This window comes from Gallinula chloropus, assembly GCF_964237585.1.
Source record: "Gallinula chloropus genome assembly, chromosome: 3".
In the NCBI taxonomy this organism is placed as follows: Eukaryota; Metazoa; Chordata; class Aves; order Gruiformes; family Rallidae; genus Gallinula; species Gallinula chloropus.
The window spans coordinates 6,569,763-6,596,290 of record NC_140087.1 but is presented as its reverse complement, the minus strand read 5'-3'; the positions used below and the strand labels follow the sequence as shown (position 1 = coordinate 6,596,290).

General features: G+C 40.0%; 1 protein-coding gene across 3 annotated transcripts in view; it reads right to left on the bottom strand.

Annotated features, from left to right (window-relative positions):
• FAM184A (family with sequence similarity 184 member A) overlaps nt 1-26,528 on the bottom strand; it is a gene marked incomplete at both ends in the record, with an annotated part of 70,591 nt that overhangs the window by 3,036 nt on the left and 41,027 nt on the right. Inside the window, 8 exons of one of the 3 annotated variants that reach the window (XM_084261991.1) lie at nt 2,566-2,670; nt 3,300-3,417; nt 6,330-6,476; nt 6,962-7,146; nt 9,392-9,519; nt 9,919-10,072; nt 11,214-11,426; nt 25,847-25,993. In XM_084261991.1, coding sequence (XP_084118117.1) covers nt 2,566-2,670; nt 3,300-3,417; nt 6,330-6,476; nt 6,962-7,146; nt 9,392-9,519; nt 9,919-10,072; nt 11,214-11,426; nt 25,847-25,993 — 1,197 coding nt within the window. The remainder of the gene's footprint in view (nt 1-2,565; nt 2,671-3,299; nt 3,418-6,329; nt 6,477-6,961; nt 7,147-9,391; nt 9,520-9,918; nt 10,073-11,213; nt 11,427-25,846; nt 25,994-26,528) is intronic. The other 2 variants (XM_084261992.1, XM_084261993.1) reach the window with 2 other exon arrangements.

Sequence of the window (26,528 nt, the reverse complement as noted above, 5' to 3'; positions counted from 1 at the left end):
TTTTGTTCAGTTACATATGTGCAACCACCCCAACAAAGCAGCTGGGAGAACCCCCCTGAAGGGCTTCTGCGCTGCGCAAGTCTGAACTAAGAGTGAAAGACGAGTGGAATGTCGTGTTGTTTCTACAGAATATTTCCCAGCAGAATTCCACTTCAAACGGAAGAGCTGCTCTATTCAAGGGTGGGCAGGAGGTCAGAAGAAGACAGCCAGAGTCCTGGGGTTGGCTGGTACTTGTCTTCTGTTCTGCCCTCTGCTAGCTTAGGCTTCAGTGCCTGACCTCTTCAAGGGCTGGCAGATGCCAATGCCACTGACTGTAGCCAGGCTGGGGGACACGTTTGTCCAAATACAGTTAAAAACCCACAGCAAACTAACAGAAAGCTGCAATAGAAAAAAGTCTGGTTTCAAAGTGTCACAGGGCAAGATCAGCAGCTGCAAAGGGCTAAACTAAGATCCTCCCATGCACTTCACGTCTTCTGCAGTAGCTGAAGCAGCAAGAAATAACATCATGGTGGAAAAATTAGTTTGGTAGAAATGTAGCCAACTGTATGTAAAATACATCTGCAAGGTAGCTTACACACCAATTAAAACCGCATGTTCAACACACCACAGTTAAATCTGTGTGCTGCTCAGGGGGCTCATTGCTGGAAAATGCCTGTTTATCCACGTAAGTGCTTAGAAAACCACTACAGTTCATGTCTTACTCTCTACAAAACCAGCTATGCTTCTGAAGCAGTCAAATCTGGAGAGACAAAACTGCACGTATGGTTTCCATGAAATTCATGCAAAGTATCAAGAAACGTCCAACATAACAATGTCCTACTGAAGATGCCAGATGGCAGGAGCTGTAATGCCACTGCAGTGGCTCTAATTTTGCAGTAATATGAGTAGACACTCATAAATTCTGCCTTTTAATTAAGTCAGAGAATGATTTGCTGTGTCTTTGTGCTTCATTCTCTGGTAAGACGGTACGTGCTTTGACCAAATCAAGTGACACAGTCCACAACCCACAACATGAGAGATCAGGACGTTCTGGCATGCCAGACAGCTGTAAAGTCCAAACAGCTTTAAGTGACAGAAACATATTATAACAAAATATGAATTATCACTGTGGAAATCTGATGTCAAAGTACTTTCCCCAGACATGTCAGATTTCACACAAAGCACAGGGTTACATCCTTGATGACTGGGGGTTGGACCCGATGATCTCTCGAGGTCCCTCCCAACCCCTATGATTCTGTGACTCTATGATTACATTTCATGTCTCTATAGGTGAGTGATTCAGACAAACTTCCAAATTTCCAAACACCCTTTATCACCTAAGACCACAGCATCCAAATTGTATCTGGTGGTCCTGGTATTACTGTCTCTGCTGGGCCCAAACTTAAGTTCTTTTATGTGGTCACACATAGAAGTTGAGCATCCTCAGATAAGAGCTGATAAGCTCCTGCACAAGGTAGAAAAATACCAACAAGTGGAAAATAGGCTGGTCTGATGTGAAATGCCAGTAAGGCTTAGCTAAATACCACAGCCTGATCCTAAGTAATGGAGCCAGAGCTCCTTTAAAGTACCGGAGCCTGAACCTTGATCTCCAAAGGTCGTGGGCATCTGAGCTGTTCACGCTGCGCCCCTTGGGTTACCCTCTGCTTCAGAACCTTCCTGAGTTCTTCTGCCTCTACAGCTGGGAGAAATCTCTTCCCTTTCCATGCAGGTGAAATAACCTAAGGGTTATCACAAGGAGGAAGGAAACGTCTTACTCCCGAAGCAGTGAAAAGAAATAGGTTTAAGGCACCCCACCACAGTCAGTTCACATTCCTCACAAAGGAATGCTGTTGGCTTTTGATGTGACAGGGAGGCTCTACCATGCCTGCTTGTACTGCAGTCTGCACTGGCTGCTGGTCAGCAGGGTAGAGAGAACTGGGGTTTTTGCTCATACAGAAGGTGACAAGAACCGTTTTCTGTCTCCCGCTGCCCCCACAGCCCACACCTGGACACCTGGTTTGTCATTCCAGTTCTCCAGTATTACTCCTTCTCCATTCAAACTCATTCTCACACTCTGCTCCTTCTCCCTTTTCCCCTTAATTCCCTTCCTTTAGTGTCCCCTCTCCCTTTCTAATGCTCTACCATCCCCAGCACCACCTGAAAAATGAAACTGCCCCTGCACTTTCCAAAACCACCAAGAAAAATTATGAAACCAAATCTAGTTACAGGTGTCATTGTTCTCCAGTATATGCTGGAGTCACGCCCCACGTTGCCTTTCTGTCACTATCTTGAAGTTTTGTGAGAAGGAACCGTGGTCTGTGTCATAGGTGTCTAGCAAACTGGGGCAACAGTATCAGTGGATCTCTCAACAACACAAAAGAAACAAACCTAGACAGAAATGGGTAGAGACAGATGGAAAACTATGTTCCTTCTTCTGAACATGTCTGATAAGAGTGATACATGTACATACACAGGCACACACACACACACACACACACACAGGTACGCATATATTTCTTATTTTTACTCTATCCTAAATTTAGATTTCTTTTTCTTCACTTTAGCAATGAAGTCCATGGAACATACCTTCACCAATGGATTAATAACACCAACATTAGGGCTTGCATTAAACATTTTGTTGTAGTTAGTCTCCCTGTTAACTAGCTCCAGCTGATAGAACTTTTTGTCCTCCTAAAAAGAAGAACAAATAGAAACTTCTTTTTATGCGTTTTCAATTAGCGAGTGGCCAAATCTGCCCATAAAATGATCTCAAATTGAGGTTTAGGGTTTGTATTTAATATGTTTCCTATTTTGTATGTTTTATATGTTATATGCAAATACAAAATAATTTCTCTTTATGCAGTTCTGTGCTCCTGAGAGTGAGCACAGCCTAACGGATTATGCTCTGGGAAAGACTTGGTGTAGTTAAGTTCTGATCTCTAATTAGTTTTAATTTCCTCATTCCTTCTTGCCCCTGAACCAGGATCTAATCACACTAATCTACCACAGGGTGTTGTGCTCTGAGTCAGGAACTCGGTCTGTTTCTTATGTGGCTGACAGGGGCTGGCTTATTCCAGCACTGGAGACAGGAGACGCCTGATCACTGTCCTACTGAGATATTTTCTGTAACCACGTGTTGTGCTCGACTGTGCCAAGCTCTCTGTAGCCAATTAGTTTTGCTGTTATACAGGAATAAGGTGTGAAAGAGTGTGAATAACAGGCTAGCAGGACTGGTTCTTTAAATACATTTCAAACACTCTGAATTACATAAACTTTTATATCTGTCAAGATACTAAACCAAAAGAGCATAAAAGTCTTACAATCAATTTCTTTATGAGTTGGTCCCGCTCTGCAATTAGGTCTTTCAGTTCTGAGATAAGTTGCAAGTCTTCTGGTCTTGATTCTCTGTTTTTATATTTTTCTTCCATTTCTTCTAAACTTTATAGGAAAGAAGAATACTCCCTTTAGCCTGACCCAGTGTTAAATGATGAGTGAATAGTCACATCTTTGATTAGTACAAACGAGAGTTTTCAAGGAGTAAAACCAGAAGGGGACTTTATCACCTTGAAGTAATTAATTTCTATGTTATCATTCAGCTTTAGCTAGTTAAAGAAAAGCCAAAATCAACAATGACCATAACCTTTGCTCCAGTAACTAATAATCTGGGCAAAATTCTAACTCCTCCTTGTGCATGCAGTGCTAGGTGTTCAAAAAAGGCCTCTTGGAAGTCAAACTGAAGACAAGGCTTTCAAACCCGTAGTGTGGGCAGTCGAATTGCAGAAGACACAGCTGAGATTGATTCTTATGTAAAATATAAGGACTACAGTGCACGGTATTTAATATTAATGTAAATTTTAAAAGCTGGCAATTCGCTCCCTTGCTGAGAAAAATAGTATCATTGCTCTTTTCATAGATGACTACTCTTTACACAGATGCATGCTCGTGATACTAGAGAAATTGGAGAGACCGACAAGGCTGGCACCGTCCTCTTCCTCAGTTCATGTGGAACATACTGGGACAGAGATATCCAAGAACAGTGAGGACTAATAGGTAATTAATTCCTCTCCACAAATGCAACTTAGTACCATTAGAGATGAAATAAAGGAATGAGCTGCAAAAGAAAAGCAGTAACACTTGGCTATTAGGATATCTGGATTAAGAGAAATGTAGCAACTGATAAACATTGGGGGGAAAAAATAGGAGGGAATTTGAAATGCTTGGTGGGAAAGCATTAAAGGAGAAGTGAAATAAGCCAACTGAGAGAGGAATTGTACTACTAACTGCATAAATCTCCTTGTTTCTTCTTAACAAGTGAGTTGTGAAGACATGACAGTTTGAAATCACCATCTCTCTCTGAAATGCAGGTCCAATGCTCACGATGCAAACGTTGTTCCAAAGGCAACAGCTAGAATACTTGTCATGTGTATTTAGCTCTCACATTGGTAAATGAACCAAGTTTCAGACAGATTGAGGAAATTAAACAAACTTCATAGAAAAGAAACTGGAAAAAAATATAATATCCCAATCCCTGAGAAAAATCTATGAATTTAAGGTGTCTAAGTCAGCTCAGACTTAACTCCACAAGACACCTGGGGGCAGACATCACGTCTCACTTGAGAGAAACACTTTCCTTTCAGAAGCAGCTATCTGATTTCTACTTGGAGTCACATCTGAAAAAACAGTTCATGTTAAACTATATTTATAACCTTAAAATAACTGGTGCTTAATCTGAGGTGATTACATAATGTATTTACATAAAACACTCTGAGTGTGAACAACGTGACTGTTTTCATTTACAGACAAGGACTTTGACTCAGCAGAACAGCAAGATGCTCAGCTGGCTCCATTTCTGTGTATACACTTGATGCTGGGTTAAGCTGTTGGGTACAGATCCCCAGAGTACAGCACACAGTTACACACAGCTGTCCTGTCATTTTCAGGTATTTCAAAGAAATACATATTTTTTTTCTTTCTGTTTCAAAGAGAGAATGTGTAATTTAAAAACTCTAGCTGTAGAGCCTAATTAATGATACCCACTCCTAATTACTGTAGGATTGCTTCTCCGTTTCATAAATGTTCACAAGACCATGCTTTAGGTGAGGCCAAACCTGAAAACAGTTACTTAAGAAGTAGCAGCATAAAACTCTTCTGGGTTTATTTTTTTAAATAGTTTCTTCCTTTGCCAGCTCCTCACTTCAGTGGAAGCCAGGTCAGGGCACCCTGGATAATGTTTGCTGTCTTTAGGCCAACAGCCGCTTCCTCGCAGCTCAAAGTTGAGCAAGACCCAGGAGTAGGGAACTAACCAGCTCAGAAAATTTCAGGACAGTGAAAACCAAATAACTTCATGGGAGAAAAAGTCAGGGTAAGTGGTTCTAAAACCTTGCTCTGGTGACTGATCATCAGCATGTTTCTCCTACACGGTGAAAGCAGTGAACAGCAGGTAGTTTACTAATGTAGTAACTTACTATACCTTGGCAAGTTACCATGTTTATCAAGGCACAGGACTGTGCATGTGGATGATTAAAAAGGAGTAAGAACTAGAATTTTACACCTATCTTATTTGAAGACAATTTCTGAGTGCTTTTTGTCAAGAAAGCATTAGATGGATTTGGGCTTTATTGTGCATTTTTAATTGATACTTTAAAAAAATTCTTATTGTATACCTAGAACCAATTATTTTCTTTGCCAAAAATCTTTTGTGCTGCAAATACAAATCCCTCAATGAGAACTCTGTGTCAGGAAGCCCTCAATGCACTATGAAACCTCGGTCAGAACCCCTGACCAAATAGGTTACACCACACACAGAGAAAGACTGAAGGATGTGGAAGACAGGAAAACACTGGTTAGACAACACACTCCTAACACCGCTTCTGCCCAGAGGTGGTCTACCCCCAGTTGGCACTGTGACTCAGAGACACTCCCCAGTATTCTGTTACTGTTTTACTCATCCAATCAGTTTCAGACACTAGTCTTACCTTAGCAAACCTGAAAACATCTGCATCACTCACGTGATGACTTCTTAATAGCAAATATTGGGCTGTTCATAAACTTGTTGCAGAAATTCTTGTGTTCTCCAAAGAGATGTGTAAAGATTTTCTAAGACCTGCACAAATTTACCCTCTTTCCTACTTGAAATTTTATGGTCTCAAATACTGAAGAATTCGTCTCATTGAATTCCCTGAAAGTTTACGGAACCGTGTTGCCTAAAGAATGCAAGATCAGGCCCCATACCTGATGGTGGTCTTTCATGTCTGCATCTCTGCAACATCTTCAGCAACTTATGGACACCAGAATGAACTATTCATTCAAACGCAGCTACATACACAATTTTTGAATGCAACAAAACTTACGAAATTTGTAAAGCTGAATTAATTTCCTTGAGCAGCTCTTGGGTCTTATTAAAATCTGCCAGCATGCTTTGTTTCTCTCTGATGTGATCTGCTGTCAAGACATCCAGCTCTTTCTCATGTTTCTTGCTTAAATCTTGCTCATGCACCCTGTTTAGTTTATTTTTTGTTAAAAAGAGAGTTATTCTAAAATCAGACTCATTTGTTCATCATGCTTTTCTGCCATGCTTCTAACGGCTTCTACACAGTATCAGACAACACAGAATGAATTACTGATTCATCAAAACCCACTACTTGCTGTCCTCCAATCTTCTAGCTTATTTCATGGAAAAATGCATCTCCTTTAATGCTTTTTTAAATAAACAAACGTAAAGAATGAAAAAAAACCAACCTGGAAAAGCTAACACTTGAGTGGACTGTCACTAGAATACACCAAAATGAATCTCTGAAATGCAGCTTAACTGTATGGTAATATTCACAAGCTTCACTAGTAGTGGGCGTGGCTAATGACAACTAAATTATATATAATATCACTTGATTAAGAGGATAAATTAAAGCTGCAAATGGTAAAATTCCTTAAGTCAAGCAATACGTGAAGTAACACACATTGGAGTTCAGAGCGGAAGAATTCATACCTGATCTGTTGGTTGGATTCACTGCGTATTCTAAGAACTTCTTTCCCTTTAAACTCTAATTCCTTGGTCAGTGCACTTATATTTTCATGAAGATGCAGAATCTCTTTGTCCAGCTCAGCTATATGATGATCTCTGTGTCTCAGCTCATCTTGTAGATCTGATATTCGGCATAAAAATTCTTTCTCCTACGACAGAACCAGCAGCAAAAATGTGTTTTCAGAAACACTTGTCTCTCAGGAGCACCCTACTTGCCTGTGGAAGGTAACAGCTGGGCAGAATTTCCCATTCAATACATGATTTTCCCCATTTTTGATGCTGGCACAAATTATAATTAGAACTAATTAGAAATAAAGAAGAGATCAAAGTTACTTAACAAATGATTTCCATTTGTGAGAAAGTATTAAAACCTGTTGTAAGTGCTTGTTAAAAGTTTGTGTAGTTCATTACATTTGCCTTCTGCCCACCCCTACAACCAAACACCTGATACCTGCCAATATCAGAACCAGGGGGACATGGGCATTTAGTGTGTTCTACCTCTTCAATGTACACTCTAAAGAAACTGTTTTTCCCATTACAGCCCCATACAACAGGACAAAAGAGCTCAAGATGTACACCCTGCACTGATGAACACAGTGATTTAAGAGTTTCCTACCACCTACATATAAGGGTCATAAATATTTCACAGCAGAATACAAGCTGAATACTTTATATAATATTGATAGTGTACAATAAATTAATAAAATAACCCCCCCCAATGAATTTAACATCTGGGAAACACATCTGGAACCCTTCCCAGTGGTTTTTATAATGCTTCTCCTCAGTTTAGAAAACATCTGTAATAAAATCAACCTTTTTCAGAGTTTTCCATCTATTCCACTTCTTAGAGAGTTTCACAATAACTTATGACCACACAGTTTGCACAGACAGAAAATCAGCAGGTATTTTGAAGTGGTTTTAACTGTTATTTGTGCCTTTGTGCATCTAAGAAATACAAATACATCCTAATGCACAAATTTTATAGGGCATCTTTAAGAATAGATCTTTCAAAATAACCCTTTACTTCCCTACGGAAAGTTAAGAGCAGTGAAAAGCTTCTACCTGCATATTTAAATATTTCAACAAGTGGCAAATGTAATCACCCTGCTCAGACCTCTCTGCATTTAGTCCAGCCCTGATGCTGTGAACTGGTGGGCAGGCTCACACAGGCAAACACAACTAATTGCTTTGCCCTCGGTACAACTGAGGCTCATGCTTAGCAGATCATTGTACCGAGGCCAACAGTACATGGCATTTGGCTGGATCAAACACTTGCTCTTGTAATTTAAGCTTTTTTTTTTCCTCCTTTAGGTGTCCCACTCTCAGCTTAAACAACACACAACTGAAACGATGTCCTCCTAAATCCTGCATGTTTTTGTTCACTGGTGACAGCACCACGCTCACGCCTCCAGTGCTCACACTTTTAACCCTGCAAGGAAGAGAGGAAGGAGGGCACGTCTTTGACTGTCTCTGGTTTTATTGTAAAGGCCATATCCATCTAAACCTGCTTCCTCTGTTAACATCATTCTAAAAATCGTTCTAAAACTCTGTTAACATAGCTCTAAACTACTGATACCAGTAAATCAATCCCAAAGAGCCTCCCCTATAGGCAAATAAAGAAGTAATTTTCTAGTCCTCTTATTTCCAGGAGTCTGACTTCCTTACTACAGAGATCAGGCTTTGAATTTTTAGTTACTACTGCATTGTACATAAAATTAAAAATGAAAGAGAAAAGTGAATTAATTAGTTGGCTGCTGAAAGTGCAAGTAGTCCACACTAACTTTAAGATTTGGGGTTTGTTGGTTTTGGGGTTTTTTTGGTTGGGTTGTTTGGGGTTTTTTTGAGGGGAGATTGTTTTTAATGGGTTTTTTTTAGAAAGAGTCTCAAGCTGTTATATCTTCTCTGCTTCTGTAGATGCTATTTTACCTGTTTCAGTTTGGCTCCTGAAGATAAAAAGATACTGATACTAACACACTCTTATATTTGCAGCAATCATTTGGTTTTAAGCAACCATTTCTTCTTTCCAGTTTTGGAAAGAAGCATTCACTTTTCCCTTTGTAAGTCCCATTGACAGCTGAGGACAAGCAGAATTTTGCAAGAGTCAGCACTTTCCTCCCAAGCCAAGCCAGCACACTCCCAGATGGCTGCACAATTCCAAGAGGAAACTGCCCTGATACCAGAGCCTTTATGGGTTTCCAGTGAAGCTTGCTGAAGGAAGAACAAGCTAACCAAGCAAGTTTAGCTAAACTGGCAGGGAAACATCATCTGCTGGTGCTGGCTGACTTGGAAGGATTACACATTTGTTGATTGTTCCCAACAGTTCCTGCCTCCAGCTGAGAGAAAATGAATACCAATAATGCAATTTCCCAGTCAGTTGCCAGCAATGCCTCCTACCTGTCGCCTGCAGAGTTCTATGCTTCTTTCAAGCTCCATTTTGGCAGCTATCAGTTCTTGTTGATGGTTGTGCCTTAGCTGGTCAATTGCTGCTGCGTGTTGATGATTTAGCTCTGAGCGCAAAGAAGCTGGTTGCCATGAACAGAAAGAAAATCTGATTTGCAAATGTTTACATTAATTAACAATAACAGCCCTGCTCCATCAAATATTGCTGCTGACATAACACACACTGTTTGTGTCAGCTCTGCAACTCTCCTGTCATTCTATTTCATTTTCCATCATGAATTTTAGTCACTTACTCCTTCCAGACAACATTATGGGTAAGACTTCAAACATGAACAGTTTGGGCTTACCTGTTAAAGCTCACCCTGATTTTAACAGGAATGGCTAGGTGAACATTGAATGACTCTGAGATACACTGTGGTGTTACAACTCTCATACACGTACATACATGTATCTGCACGTTATCTTTGTGTGAGTAGAAATGATGGGTTTGGACCTGTTTGCAAATATTTTTAATAGGATACCTAACATAGCTTTTCCTTCATCCTCCAGCTCAAATCGTAGGGTCTGGAGTTCCTGTTCCATCTCCAATTTAAAACCTTCCATGGCTTGTTTATGTGTTTCTTTCAGCGCCTGGAGTTCTTCTGAGTGTTTCTGTTGTAAACGTTCTTCTAATTCCTATAAAATAAAAACTGGCAAAATTAATTCTATACCAGCTTAGGGAATTTACAAAATACTGAACAATAGACAACTGGCCACAAGAAGCAGGCACTGGCTTACACTAGAAATTAAAAAACAAATGCAGTAATACTGCTCATGTTTTCTTCTCTCACTAAGTTACCCTATTAGGGTTTTTTCCCCAGTGGCTGATTGTTAGCAAGATCACATGCACTGTTCAGTTCACTGCTGGAAAAGAGAAAAAAACCCCACAACCTGTGGATGTATTTGTACCAGCAAGCAATGTGGTAAGATGCACATCCAGAGCTGGGTTTATAGTGTGCACGCAATGCACATATGGGGATTTTTGCTCCCCGCTGACACCCACGTTTATTCTCTCTTGAAGTGTGTGAAGCATAATGTTCCTGGTGCACATCTTCCCATTTCCTCTTGAGCAAAACCCTCCCACCATGCGTGCTCTAAAACCAGTCTATGTTCTGAACCAAAGCACATTAAGTGGGGACAGTGGAAAACTTGCTTGCAATGGCACTCCCTAGATCTGAATTCAAAAAATAATAAACTAGACCCACACCCTACCAAGTACCATGCACTGCCAAAATGTCAATCTTAAAGCTGGTTTTAGACAAGGTTTTAAAAAAATCTTAGGTGTGCCATTGTTCTGGCCATGAAAATTACCTTGCAATTGCAGAATGGAGTTTATACAAATTGTAAGATAATGAAAATGTAATCTATGTTATAAAAGGAGTCAACTGACAGGACAGAAAACATATGCAAGAATAGGTAACTATAACAGAAAATACAGAGCATCCTATGCCAAATCAAAACTAGAATATAATATTATGGATAATGATGCCAAACTACTTTAAAAAGCATGTGTGTTGATAATAATTTTACATACAGATACCTTCATATTTATCCACATAGTGGTCGAGCAAGACATGAAACAACTCCAATATTAGATATGATTTTCAGTATGTATTAATTATGTTTATCTGGATAGAATTGTTACTCTAAGACATCAGCTGAAAAGGAAATGGACTAGCTGTGCAGACACTTTCCTTTACTAATTCCAGCTGTGCACATAAATATGGCTAAAATACCAACATTCTCTACATGAGTTGGAATATCCATGTGAACATGCCTTTTGTTCCTGCTCTTTTGTTTCTTCCATGTTTTGAAACGCAAGGATGTGAGCCTCCTGAAGCGACTTGTGCCTTTGCTGATGCTCCTCTTCTAATTCCTGGATCTCCTGAGTCAGCCGCTGTCGCTCCTGACTGAACTGGGCTTGTAGCTGTTGCAAAGAGCTCTGTGACTGGGAAAGCTGCATCTCCAGATTCTGCTTCAGTAAGGAGATCTAACCCACAACAGAACAGCAAACATCCATTAGTCATTAGTACTAACATCAAATCTGACAAAAACATTCAAAAGAAGGAAAAAAATCAAAATTTTAGAGCCAGAACATTAACTAAAAGACAGACAAGCAATGTCATCCATCTACTGAATTTGCTGTTAATTTTATATCTCAGAGATACAGCAGTTACACTGCAATAGGTTTGTAAGGGTTATCACATCTGCCAGTTCATACTACAGCACTACCTCTAACGTGATTTTTCATGGCTGAATTATGGGAATTCGCTTCCTGGTTTGTAGAAGGATCAATAAAAATGACACTATCGAGGTCTGAAGCAAACATTCAATCCATAAGATAAGCTGTTCTTCAGGGGAACGTCCCATCAGTTCTGCAGGGAAAATCCTGCAGTTGATAGGGGAGGGCAGCCTGTGACATCTAGGTGGATTGATTTTTGTATCTTTTGATATGATACGGTCCTATCTTACTGGTGGTTTTCTCATTCATAAAGAAAAGGTAGAATGCCACTCTGCATCACAAGGTAAATGTTACACTTGATGGATTCCCCCTGCACACTCAGAGCTTTATTTGTTAGCTTGGCAATACTGTGAGAATGATTCTTCTGCTGGTTTTCAAGACATAAATTCTAAGCAATCTGAGTCACAAACATTCATTTGCTTAGAAATACCTGATTTGACAAACAATGCTTTTCACCCAGCAAGCATTTAAATGCATTAAAGTACACTGAACTCCCTGAAAAAGTCCCATTTTCTTTTTACAATAATGTACTTGGCTCCTCCCATCAGATAGCATCTTTCCAGACTGAAAGTACTAAATCTGTCTTCCCTTTAGAGCCAAAACCAAGAGAGAGACCCTCCAGTTCTGGAACAAGATTTAACCAAAGGAGGTTTTTGCTACAGTGACTCAAAGGAAGGAAAACCAAAATTGCCATGTGACACAGAATTTAAATCAGTTAAGGATATTTTAAAAGCCTTGGAGCATTACATAGCATTGAATTATAAAGGAAAGTCTGATAGTGTCATTCAATTCAGCACATCTTAATTACGACAAATTAGCAACGACATTGCACATCAATGTATTGATTTACAGGACATTAAAACCCACCGCTTAACAAAACATTAATAGCAGCACACCAAGGACAATTTGCAGCATGAACAGTATTGTCAAACATGGAGGTTTTTTGGGGGGGTTTGTCTTTTTTTTTTTCAAAAGGACACAGCTTGAGCAGATTTGAAAGAAGAAAGCTATAGATAAATTAAAATTAGCACTAAAACAAAACAAGCAAATTAATTTAATGGAATGAGCATGACTTCTTGCATTTAAAATTCACCAGGTCTTTGTGTCTGGGCACATACACTCTACCTTCTAAATTTACTCTATCAACTCTATTTTACCTCAGATACCTTTGAAACAGATCAGGTACAATTAAAGGAGTATGGTGAAGGCCTATACTACATTCTTTACTTTGAACTATTCATGTAGTGTAAGTACCTTTACACTAAATATAAATGCCACTTACAAACTGTGCAGTCTCAGGCCAGACATTTGTTTCATCTCCTGTTCTGCTGCCAGAAATGCTCAACCTGGGTTACCCAGGGAGAACAAGGCCAAGGCATAAACGTAGGGATCTGGGCCTCAAAGCCTACCAGCATCCAGTAATCTTTCTTAAACCAGAAGAGGTATTTCTGGGGCAAATTCACAGAGGAAATATTAAGTACAACTGCTATCTGAATCCGTAAAAGCTTTTAGCATACACAGTATCCCGTGGCAAGTTGACAGAATGGCTGCTCATACTTGTAATGGAAAGGAGTCAAAAGAAGTTCCCTTGTCCTTCACTCTGTTCTACTCATGTTTCTATAAATGCCCATCATTTCCCTCCTTACACCCTCTTCCATACTAAACTGAGCCTAAATGAGTGCCTCCTTGTATGAAAGCTGTTTCATAGCCATCCTCACATTTCTCATACTTTTGCCTCTTTATTTCTTTTTTTAAGATTAAAAAAAGAACATATAATAAAACCCCCAGCATATAATATTTAAAATTAAGGTAAAATCTGGTTTCATATAGCGGTTAACACGGTTGTACACGTTCTCTGTTTATCTCCTATATTTTCCTAATATTTTATATGCCTTTCTGACTCTGACTGAGCACTGAAGGGACATTTTAATGGAATTATATATCATAGTCCCCAAACCTACTCTCAAGCTGTAACAGGTCAAGGTAAGGTTCCTCATTTTACATGGGAAGACACAATTGATTTTTTTCCTTGCATATCACACTGCACTCATCCACACTGAATTGCACCTGCTATTTTAGTGCCAAGTCCCTTGGCTTTTTACAGCTACTCTATCATTCTTCACCCTGCTACAGCCAGCATGACCAGCTCTGAATTTTCATCTCTCAGGCTTGATAGGGGGTTGTGGTTTTTCCCTGAGACTGCTACTGTGACTTGTCCACCTACTCCTTGTCTTCCACCCATCCCACACCCCAATATCTGTCCCCCTACTCCTTCCCTCTTTGCTCTTTTTCCTCATCCCAACTCCATTTTTAGCGTCATAGGATTGTGCAGTTAGGCACTGAGGATAGCCTTAAGAGGTCACTCAATCCAACGTTTGGCACTAGGTGGGAACTCTACACAAATTACTGCTTGAAAATCACATATGAAAGAAATCCCACAATTTTTATACTCACAACCTCCTCTTCTTCCTCTGAGAGTCTGTGGCAGAAACAGAGATACTGGACAGATGTTCTGTCCACTCCTGCTCCTTTCACCATGTTTCTGTCCCTCAGGTTTCTCACCCGGTCCAGTTCACCATGGCCACTAAGAAGTGGAGTTCTAGGGGGAGTCCTGCTCAGTCCTGCAGCAGACCTTGGGTAATTTAATCACCTTACTCTACAAAGCCTTTCACGATAACATCCAAGTGGAGTTGACCACAGTATCTCAGCCAAAAGACAGGCAAAAAAAACCCAACCCAAACCAAACCACCAAAAAATGTGGGGCTTGAAGTTAAATCTGTTTCTCCTCCAAACTCTGGTAATTCTCAGTGTATCATTTATGAACATTTTTCACATGAACTAAGGGCAAAACAATTTTCATTTCTTTCTCTGAAATGCAGAAATCATTTTAAGTGAGTGAGCTGCTTTGGGTTGGGATAGAGTTTATTTTCTTCATAGTAGGCAGTACAAGGCTGTGGTTTGGATTTGTGCTAGAAACAGTGTTGTAACACAGGGATGTTTTAGTCACTGCTGAGCAGCGCTTACACAGAGCCAAGGACTTTGCTGCTGCTCACCCCACCCACCAGCAAGGAGGCTGGGGGTGCACAAGGCGCTGGGAGGGGACACAGCTGGGACAGCTGACCCCAACTGACCACAAGGATAATCCATACCATATGACATCATGATCAGCATATACAGATGGGGGAAGGAAGAAGGGGAGATGTTGGGAGTGATGACATTTGTCTTCCCAAGTCACTATTTCATATGATGGAGCCCTGCTGTCCTGGGGATGGCTGAACACCTGCCTGCCCAGGGAGAGCAGGGAATGAATCCCTTGTTTGCCTTGCCTGCACACAAGACTTTTGCTTTACCTATTAAACTGTCTTTATCTCAGCCCACAAGGTTTTGCACTGTTACTTTTCTGATTCTCTTCCCCCTATCCCAACAGGGGCGGACTGAGTGAGCGACTGTGTGGGGCTCAGTTGCTGGACAGGTTAAACCATGACATTGAGATGCCCAAGAGAAGTCTAACATCTGCCCAGGAATCCATCTTTAAAGCTATCAGCAATTCTCTTCTCAAGAGCAGTTCACAGTTGCACCAGGTTAAAGTGACTGCAGAGCCCCAGCCTGAAATGAGTCAGTCTCTGGAGATCCCTATTTGCACCAGTAGACTTTACAGAAATTAAAGGACAATGGGGATTAAAGGATTTTAACTAACCTTCTCATATTTTTTGTTGTTGTTGAAAGCACATCAATATTTAAACTCTCAGTGTTATTTTTAGTAGGGTACATAATTTCAAACATTATTTTGATGATTCAGGAACTACAGTGACATCCTTGAGGACACATTTGTAAAGATGCTAGTGCCTCCATTTGTATGTCTTCAGAGCATCCCTGCTGTATACTCCTGTACTGAGGACTCAAAAGATAACAGCTCTGAACGCTGTGCTTCTGAACTCTCAATGCATTTACCCAAGGTTTTCAGCACAGTAAAAACATTGGTTAGAATTTTAAAAATTAAAAAAAAATAACAAATGGAAGAATATTTTGGCTGCAGGTATGACTTGCACTGCAAAACTGCAAACGAGATATAATCCAGCATCAATCTCACATGCTTGGTAGGAAGCTCTGCGATACACACTGTCCACAGGCTGGCTGGCTTGAAGGATGACACACAAAACGTTGCTTTAGGTTATGACCACGTACGCAGCGCTTGATGTCCAGTGATGGGCACAGGTACACAGATGAAGGGATGCAGCACACAAGCTTTTGGTAACTAGAGACAAACGCTCTCCTCCCAAATAGCACCACGTATTCTGTTTCACAGGCTGAAGCTCTAAAGCAGCACCACAGGAGATGCAGGGTGATTAGTGCAAGCATGCCCTGGTTTACGAGCTGTAAGTGCCAGTCACTTACATTGCTGATAGATTTATGCAAAGCTTCACCCAGACAGTGCCGCTATGAAGAAAAGATCACAGGAATAAAGGGAAACATTCAGAAATCAACTAAGTAAAAGAAAAAAGGGGTAAGGGAGAGTAAAACACAGAACATTAATTATAATGTGATCAGGGAACACTATCTGGAAAACAATGTGAACACGTTGCTTTGACCGAGTATACAAACTACTGAGCGTACAACAGAATGATGTGTTTTCCTGCCTTGTCCTGCACAGACAGGATCACAATCTCTCTTCAACACAATGTCACTATATACTCATATGTTACAGAGCTGAACACTATAGAAATTATGGCAAATAATTTTGGCAAGCAATCATTAAGTGTACCAATTCTCATTGCTTTTAGAAAAGATATTAGGTGAGGTCTCAACCAACAGCCAGCTGTGTCTCTGAAACCTCACGAGCACATTAAATGCCTAATATTAAAGATCAGATTTCTCTGCTAAAGGGCAGAAAATGAGGTTAGTCTGAAATGAAAACATGTTTATATTAAAAGACTTATTTTATTTGTCTTAAAATTCACCGTGAGATGGGTACATGAAAGACTCTTCCTAAAAGTCTCCAGCAAAAAGTGACTTTACGTACCACTTACACCAGTGTTGATTGCTAGTGGAAAGCAAAAACCAAATACACCACCACATAAATGTTCTGTATGAAATGTTATTGATGATACAAGTCACATACATCATTCATCTATATCTATTTTGAAAATATGCCTGTGTACAGATGTAGATGAATGGTGTAGCTAGGCACCCCCACACAAGTCTTCAGAAATGAAGGGAGAGCAATCTCAGGTCCAGCATGACCTGTTTCTCCTTGTGGCACAGGTCAGCCAAGATGAGGGCTTTCTCCAGGAGACTGCTGGTATTTTGACACCAGCTTGGAAGCCTAGAGTTGGGAACTTTTAGATAACACTTTGTCAAAATACAAAAAGAATAAATAATTAGTCACTATCCTTGATCTAGAAGGCAGCACAACATAAAAAATATATTATTGTGGAATATCCAACATTCTCTTAAAATTCTAGAGCAACAAGCAACAGTTTTTTGTGCCAGGCATCATCAGTAGGAGGCATCATCCTTCAGCAGACAAGACACTGATTTCAACACAGGGATTTGAAGATGCCAAGCTGAACGAATCCACCTTTTTCTTCTGTGCTTCCTCTCCCATCAGTCTGGTTTGTTTTGGGGGGAAGCTGTTAAGACAAGAAGCGATCTCTTGCTATTTAAATGCTGACTTTCTAGAACATTTGGGACTTAACTTTCATAGCCTTACTGAGGCACCACTGTAGTACAACCAAGAAATATTTAGACTTTACAACTGGAGCAGAAGAACTGTAATTATCCCCTCTCCCAACTACAGAATAATCAGATCTTATTGGCAAAAAGATGATGCACAGAGTGAAAAAAAATGTTGCTTTTTAATTAAGTTGAACTAATATATTTGACGTTCCCATGTGTTCTATAACACACACAGTAATGTTGACTGTATAGTAAATACAGCTCTTTAACAAAACTTGAAATACATAAGCACTTTATGAGACTGGAAGTCTGTGTGAAGAGCAAAATTTTGGCATCTTTGTCCTTTGACTGGCACATCACCAGGCTTGCTAGCAAAGGATGGGGTGCACTTGTCCTCAAGGGGCAAAAGGATGATGTCTAAGAATCCAGCAGGGCTCATTAATAGAGCTTTAAACTAGATGCAGAGGGGGAGAGGGAAAAAAACACAGGCTTGTCAGGAAAGAGCATGTGAATGGCACTCCATTGTCTGAGGGATGGTGTGCTGGCAGTGACCCCTCAGTCTACCACTGATGAGTTAGAAAACTCAGCAGTCAGTTAGGAAGTGAGACTATTCCCCTTAGGAGTGTGGTGGGATCAACAGCCCAGCTGAAGTGCATCTACATCAATGCACACAGCACAGGCAACAAACAAGAGGAACTAGAGGTTATTGTAAGACAAGGTGACTATGACACAATTGCCATCACAGAAACATGGTGGGATGACTCATGTAACTGGAGTGCTGCTGTGGTTGGCTACAAACTCTTCAGGTGGAGCAGGTGAGGAAGGAGAGGAGGTGGGGTAGCCCTCTATGTTAGGGAGTGTTTTGATAGCCTTGAGCTTGAAGGGTTGATGACAGGGTTGAATGGCTATGGGTAAAAATCAGAGGAGCATGGAATAAGGCAGATACTGTGGTGGGAATCTGCTATAGACCACCCAGCCAGAAGGATGAGGCTGATGAGTTATTGTACAAAGAACTGTGAGAAGCCTCACAATCGCTAGCCCTTATTCTTGTGGGAGATTTCAACTTACCAGATGTCTGCTGGAAGTATAATACAGCAGAGAGGAAACAGTCTATGAGGTTCCTGGAGTGTGTGGAAGACGACTTCCTGACACAAGTGGTGAGTGAACCAACCAGGGAAGGCACCCCGCGGGAGCTGTTGTTTGTGAACACAGAAGGCCCAGTGGGAGATGTGATGGTTGGAGGATGCCTGGGGCACAGTGATCATGAGATGACAGAATTCTCAGTTCTAGGAGAAGCGAGGATGGGAGTAAGTAGAACTTACTTGTTGCCCATGCCACCTTAGACTTCCACAGGGCAGGCTTTGGACTATTCAGAAGGCTGGCTGATAAAGTTCCATGGGACAGTCAATAAGGGCAAAGGTGCCCAGGAGGGATGGACTCTCTTCAAGAAGGAAATTCTGGTGGCATAAGAACCCACTGTCCCCATGTGCCAGAAAAACAGTCAGAGAGGGAGTAAGCCAGATTGGTTGAGCAGAGAGAAGAGGAGGCTGAGGGGAGACCTTATCACTACCTACAATTACTTGAAAAGAGGTTGTAGAGAGATGGGTGTTGGCCTCTTCACCCAAGCAACAGCTGATAGGATGAGGGGGAGCGGACTCAAGCTGTGCCAGAGCAGGTTCAGATTAGACATTAGGAAAAAATTCTTCACCACAATGGTTATTGGGCATTGGAACAGGCTGCCCAGGGAGGTGGTTGAGTCATCAACCCTGGATGGTGACTCATCAAAACATGGGTAGATGAGGTGCTCAGGGACATGGTTTAGTAGAGGACAGGTATGGTTGGGCTCGATCTTAAAAGTCTTTTCCAACCTTGTGATTCTGTATTGCTATTCAAACCTATTTAATTATATATTATATATAATCAATTCTGGAACAAAGACTGGAGAAGATGACTTAAGCTCTATGTTTTGTTTCCTGCAGGACAAGACTTTACTGGATGTATGGAAGTTCTCGGACTTTATTACTTCTCATGGCTAAAAGTTACTTTCAACCAAATTACAGAGTCTTGACACTTAGTTTCAGCATCAGTCTTCACATCACCCAGAGGTCAGTTACATAACACTTCTTCTCACTGGTATTTCAACATCAAATTGTGTAAAGACCTGACTTTGGTATCCACTTTACCGAATTTTCAAAATACTGCTGGCAGTATTCTTGTGTAATACCCAAGACTGAGGAAGGTCCAAACTAAGTGTTGCATGAAAGCAGAACTAGATTACTACACAGGCTCTGCCTCATTTGAAGAATGACCTCCAATAAAACCTGTTGACCTCTCTGAAGAGGAAAACCTATGTGCATTCATCAGATGTTAGTAAAAGAAATTGGTTTCCGAGATGCCTACTGAAGAAGCAGAAAGGACCTTTGGCATAAGTCCATTTTATCCAGGTAACAGCAGCAACAACAACCACCACCACCCAAAACTCTCCCTCGAAATACGTTTTCAGTTTGAAGAGAAAGACTGATTTGTCAGCAGATGTGCTGCTTCTGACTGCACAGTGCTTATGCAGCAGATAACTCTGCAGAGATTTGGAAAGCAGCTGTTTCCTATTACAACGTTTTGTACTTGGCTTGAGGCTTGTGACATGCCAGGAATGAAAAGGCTGCATCAAAGTATGCCCCCTCCCCCACCCAGCTGGTAAGAAAAGTCAGGATTTAGAGACACTTTCTGTTCTCAAAACCCAACCATTTTCTATTGAGGGAAGTGAAGGGTGTGTATGTAAGGTGTTCTGAAATGCATCTTATCTCTGGAATCCAGTTGGTTCCGATTTCCTCCTGTTTCTGTAGCAACCCTGCATGAAGGCATCATGTCCAGGCTATCACAAAGTAGGGTATCTATCCTGTTGCTTTAAAAAGACAGAGCTCTTCTCTTTTCCAGTTGCAGGAGTCTATCAATTTGCTATAAAATCCTTAGGTAGCCTGACATTTTTACCTGTTTGGATCTTGACTACATGCTTTTAAATATGATGAACTGTAGGTTCAGTGGTCAGGGGAGAAGAGCATCACTTTAATCTCCTGATAATTTATCAAGTCTTTGGAATGGTACTAGAGCTTCATTTCATTTATTTGACATAATGCTGTCAGGATTTTAAAGATTCTATATGCACCTTGGCTAATCCTTCCTGGAGCAAAGAGGTACCTGTCAGGAAGTGCCCTTAATCTAGAAATTTATTCATTTGCTGAATCTCAAACAAAATTTTCCTACCTAGTAAGTTCTCTCTTTCCTCCCAGGGTCCAAACTGCTTTCATTGGACTTGAATTCATGTAAAAGCAGTCTGAGAAACTATCATCTGCAGCAAAGAGGCTAAGAGCTTTGTTTTAAAACTAGATTCTTTCCTGAGTCTTTATGTTACATTTAAGGGAAAAACACATAAAGATATAGTATTAAAAATTTATTTGGGGAATGGTGATGCTGTTGGATTTGGCTTAGATTTCTATTTACCCCTTTTAGAAGTGTAAACTTTACTCTAAATATAAAATTAAACTCTTTCCTGACTCATGCATCATTAATTACATACTATACTAAGAATTAAATGTTCTTCCCTTGACAGGTAGAATTAAAAACTCTCAGTCTTATCCAGATTTACTAATTCAAACACTGCCAAACAAAGCCTGGTAATATTAAATCCCAATTAGCAGTTACAATCAGATAGACAAACTTCTTTGGATATAAAGAACTGTAATTTCAAACATCAGCCTAGATGTATTTTTAAATTCAAGCAAGCACAACATCATGGGAGAAAAAAATGAAATGAAGAAACCAAAGAGATTAAAATCTTACCACGTCCAGTAAACATCTGTTCTTTATAAGAGCAACAAAGCCAACAGTTTTTAGCATTCCTACTGTATCTGACTGAAAACACTTGGAAATCTGATTTATTCTGTTGCTTTTGTTTGTATTGCTGAGTAGCTCTTGATTGTAAATGGTCTTTAATGAATTTCCTCAGTTACATTCAGGATTTTTTCAACAAAGAGTAAAGTAATTGGGAGTATGGTACGGGCTGAATGAGCTCGACACAACTAAAAGCTCAGAAAAAGAGTGAGTATTGCTCAGCTTTGGGGATTTGTTTTCACTGTCAAGCTTCAGACAAAACTACAGTGACTGATGTGGATAGAACAAACCACGTGGATACACCAACCAATCCTCAGGATCACATCTCTGCCCAGAACAGGGAGCCCAGAGTAAGGACAGCTCTTATCAAGAGGTACACACAGTTGTGACACAGGGGGAAGCAGCCTCAACAGACTCCCCCCCCAAGGGCCGCAGGGACTCTGTATGACACAACTAGTCACATGCCCAAGTACAATAGTTTGTGACTTGGTTAAAGCACAGGTTTCCTGCCTAGAATACAGGAGCACTTGGTTCTTCTAAATGAGCAGTGAGTGGCAGGATGTGTATGGACACGGGATCTAGGCAGAAACTCAGACTCCCCTGTTTCTCTGAGAGGCTCCATGAGCTGCAGCAGAGTCTCATTCAGACCACAGATTTGAGAGCTGGCAGCACACTTGGAAAAGATTCCAAGAGCTGCAGAAAGTGGTGTCCCTTTGGAAAAACAACAAATAGCTACACATGAGGGATATAAAACCTTATCCTGAACCACATTCCAGGTACCCTCTGTCGTCTCTTTAGTATGATTCTTCTTTTTATTCTTTAGGATTTCAGCATTTTAGATAAAGTATTTTTTAAGTCTTGCCCAAAATCCTTTACCATCCACTAGATGTCATGGTAGCCTAACTATTATTACTGAACACAGGAACAACCAAAGAGAATCAGGATGGAGAAGTTACTTGAAGACAGAGAAGCCTTTACACAGCGTGTTCAGGAAGTACCAAGCGACAGGCAGCAGAGTGAAATGAGTCTGTGCTGAAAGTCAATCTCCCTTCTTTCAGGAAACTGACATAGGATATACGTGCAGGTTATTTCTTGTAGAAATTTCCAGCATCCATTCGACAGCAAATCATCTAAGGCAAGGATTATGCAGGCTGTGGAAGAGGCCAGTAATCCTTGTGCTGGGGAAAGAAAGCAGCATTTCCTTATTCTGCTAACGTGGATGCTTTGTGAGAAGAGCTTCCACACAGGCAAATAAAGATGGAGCAATAACTGCCCTCTAGTAGAAACCTGGTCAAAGTCCTTTAGAAACGTGCACAGGAGCTCTGTGACTTCTCTACAGCATTCCACTTTGTGAGCAAGTATGCTCAGCAGCCAGGGTTTTAGGATGGAGCTTGAAATTTCCTGAAAACTATAATTTGAGTAATGACTACATGAGAAGAAAGTATTTACACTTTGATGTAAATCAGTTTCTCATCTGCACTTTGGCAGTTTAAAAAGGAACACACTACCATGGGAACAAACTGATAGGAAACTGGTAATTTTTTCTCAAAAAAAAATGTAAAGAAGATGGGAGAACCAATATTTGCTCAAATATAGAAGAGCCCATCCACAGAGTACTTGGTTCAGTTTACAAAAAGAACTATATATGACAAGAAAAAAATGAATAAGAATAATACAGGCCTTAACCTGTATGTTTCAGTGCCCAGAATTAGAAATTTGCACAACATGGAGAGCCAGAGGAGAGAACACACTTGTGCTTTAGAAACAGATAATTCCTGCTATTTACTCCATGGCTGGAGCCTTCTCAGCAGTAAAATGTTTTTTAAGAAAAGCGTTAAAAGCCCATTACACAGCTAAGAGCAATGGAAAAGAGCTAGCACATCTGAATTCACTACATATTTCATGAGGAAACTCACATGGATTCATGTGGAAATACTTAACACAATTTACAAGGAAAAAAAGAACAAAAAAAGGAAAATCACTTTCTCTTTTTATGTCTTCTAAAATTATTTCTCTTATCAGGGATAAGAATGACACACTTGGTCTCTAGACACTAATCTAGTTAACCTACCAACCACATTTAACTGTAGATGGTAAGTGATGCTTTGCAACCAGAAAGAATGAGTTTAAGCACTTAATCAGATGAATTTTCTCTCAAGAGAATTATTTTACTCATAACAGAGCTATACTGTTAGAATAACAATAATCCTATGTGCATTCCATGAGCAACCACTCGTGTTACCAGTATAAGAGCAAAACTATTACCTTGCTTTATGCAAGAGCTACATCTCACCTATCAAACATGCAACAACTATTAGAAGGCAGAACTTTGTAGATTAGACCATAATTAATAAACAGACCAACTGAGAACACTTTAGGGCCATATATTTTTTGACTGAAGATGGATGGCAAGATGGGCACACTCTATATTGTATTTTTCTACAGTTTAAGTAACTATACTGTGCCACTTCCCACCATTCATTTAAACCTCTGTTATTAAGCACTTTTTTCTTGTTTTTAAACCAAATCTGAAAATTTAGAAAATGATGCATTGATAAGCATTTCATTTCTGAATTCAACCTGTCTGAATACCATTTATACAACTAAACAGTGAAGCTCTAGACACTTTCTCAGCATAGACATACAGACCACAGTTTCTGTCAATTTACAAGTTTGAAAATTATTTAGCAGAGACCTTGGTCTTGTATTACTTTGATAAATCATTGTATAATATTGCTGGTATAGGCCAGACCAACTTTTCACAGGTAAAATCTGGATTGCAGAAAGAGGAGTTGAGTCTCTGCTCTCTTCTTAATTTTTACATGGACTTCATGCTTTTCAAATGGGTTTTAAATGCATCGTCCCACTAATGAAGACGCAGAATTTTACACTCCTGCTGCAGTTATCTCGGGCTGTTCTTGTTCAGCATGGCTGAAAGGCGACAGCTATGAGCAGATACCCTTTTGATGGGCTGGAATTTGAATTCTTCCCAATGCTGTTAACTATGCACATGTGTAACAGAAGAATCTCACTTTTGTTGCTGTCTCCACCCTCTTTAAACCAGCCTGGGAACTCTCTGGGGTAAAGAGGGTACAGATTGCCTTATTGCAGCAGTTCCCATAGTGTCAAAGTGGGCCCAATGCAGTTTCTGTTCAGAATACGCTACATTAACACCACCAAAGCATACAGTAATCTTTGTGTTATGAAACACACACTAAAAATCTTCCATTCCCTTCCATAATGAAAGTGTACCTTTGTTTTTCCTCTATGATGAAATGACTACATCTGTGGATGATGTACCCTACCACCAACAGTAACTTCTCAGTCCTTATGAAATACCTATCCAACTCAAACCCTGGTAGGGAAAAGCAACTGCTGGATTTAAAAAAAAAAAAAAAAACCCAACCATTTTGCATATGCAGACCATTTCCTACATCTGCAAATTCTTTAGGAAACTTCCCCTTATTACATTGAGCTTTCTGATTCGAAAGTGAAGATATCGTTCATTTGGAACATACTGATTTTCCATTCTGAAACTGTAGCTTAGATTCATTTTGGTGTTTTAAAAGACAGAGACAGGTAAAGTATCTTAAAAGTAAGTTAAAACTACAGAAAGTTTAAAATATACTTCCCTAGAGTAAATGCTATTTCTAGGTAGAAGTAGAGAGACTAAATGAAACTTAAGTAAAGTTATTTAAGTGAAACTCAAAATCAAATGAGTCCAAGTCTCATTACAATCACATTGTAAAAAGTAACAGACCAAGAACTTTGAAAACCTCCAGCTTTTATGAGCTTAAGCTGCAAGATTTTACAAGTTTAAATCTCCTCGTCAGCAAAATACATTGTTATGCATTCCTATAAGAAGCTGTATAATCAAGTGCGTGTTCAGTTATTAGACTTCTCAAATTAGACAGCAAATTAAAAGCTATCCCACAAACAGCCTAGAATTGCAGTCATTTAATGACTTCCAAAATCTGTTTCTCTTACTTTAAAATGTATTTGTTCATTATCAGCTATTCTTTCAAACTGTAGACAATAGAATCAGTTCTCTAGCATTTACAGTTTGGAAAAAGTAAAAAGCAAGTATTTCCCTGGAATTATCTAGCATAACTTGGGTTATAAGTACAAGTTACAATTAAAAACCTCAGTATTTATAAAAAATTATCCAAAATAACATAAAAAAGTACTTGACAAGACATAACCATAGTAAACGTAGAAACCAAGGAACATTTTGACTTTTGAGATCTTCAAGTCCTAGCAATTATCATAGATAAATATTTATAATGGACTAGATAGAAAATAATAATAATAGAGGAAGAGGTGACACTGTCACTTCCATTCCTCCAAAAAACACATGTAAAAGGTTTTATTCACATTCAGTGTAAAGAAGGACATGCCTCTTAAAACATGAATCAAAGAGAGTTAAACAATGATTAGTTTTAAATTTCATTTACAACAAATTTCATTTTCAAGACAATTTAAAAATGAAATTTGTTAGAAATTGAAAGACAGATGTTGCAACCAATTTCATGTAGTTAATCGATAATAAACCAGCAGCAACTAAATTGTAAACAGCTTCCAATTTTCAACAAGACCATAGTTACCTGGTCTAAAAGATCTTCAACTTTTTTTTGCCATCCATCCCTTGCTGCATTTTTTTCCCGTTCTTTCAGCTGCAACAGCTGAGTCATGGCTGCCTTCTTATCCTCTTCATGCTGGAGCCTCAGCTCTTCACGAAGCTTATTACATTCCTGTCTAAAAGCAAAGCTGAAATATCTAAAAGGTAGTGGACTTTGTGCAAGAAGCAAAAAAAGAATGAAGAGCTCAGGAGCAATTGGAAAGGCTTAGATAATAACAGAGCCTTTTGTTTTACATTGCTTTTGTTATTATGTTGGTGTAACATTCACTACCACATACTGATGACCAGAGGGCTGGAGCACCTCTCCTGTGAAGACAGGCTGAGAGAGTTGGGCTTGTTCAGCCTAGAGAAGAGAAGGCTCTGGGGAGACCTTATAGCAGCCTGTCAGTACCTAAAGGGGCCTACAAGAAAGCTAGAGAGGGGCTACTCGCAAGGGCATGGAGTGACAGAACCAGGGTAATGTCCATAGGCTGGAGGTGAAATTTAGATATTAGGAAGAAATTCATCACTGTGAGGGTGGTGAGGCCCTGGCACAGGCTGCCCAGAGAAGCTGTGGCTGCCCCCTCCCTGGCAGTGTTCAAGGCCAGGTCGGATGGGGCTTTAGGCACGCTGGCCTAGTAGAGGGTGTCCCTGCCATGGCAGGGGGG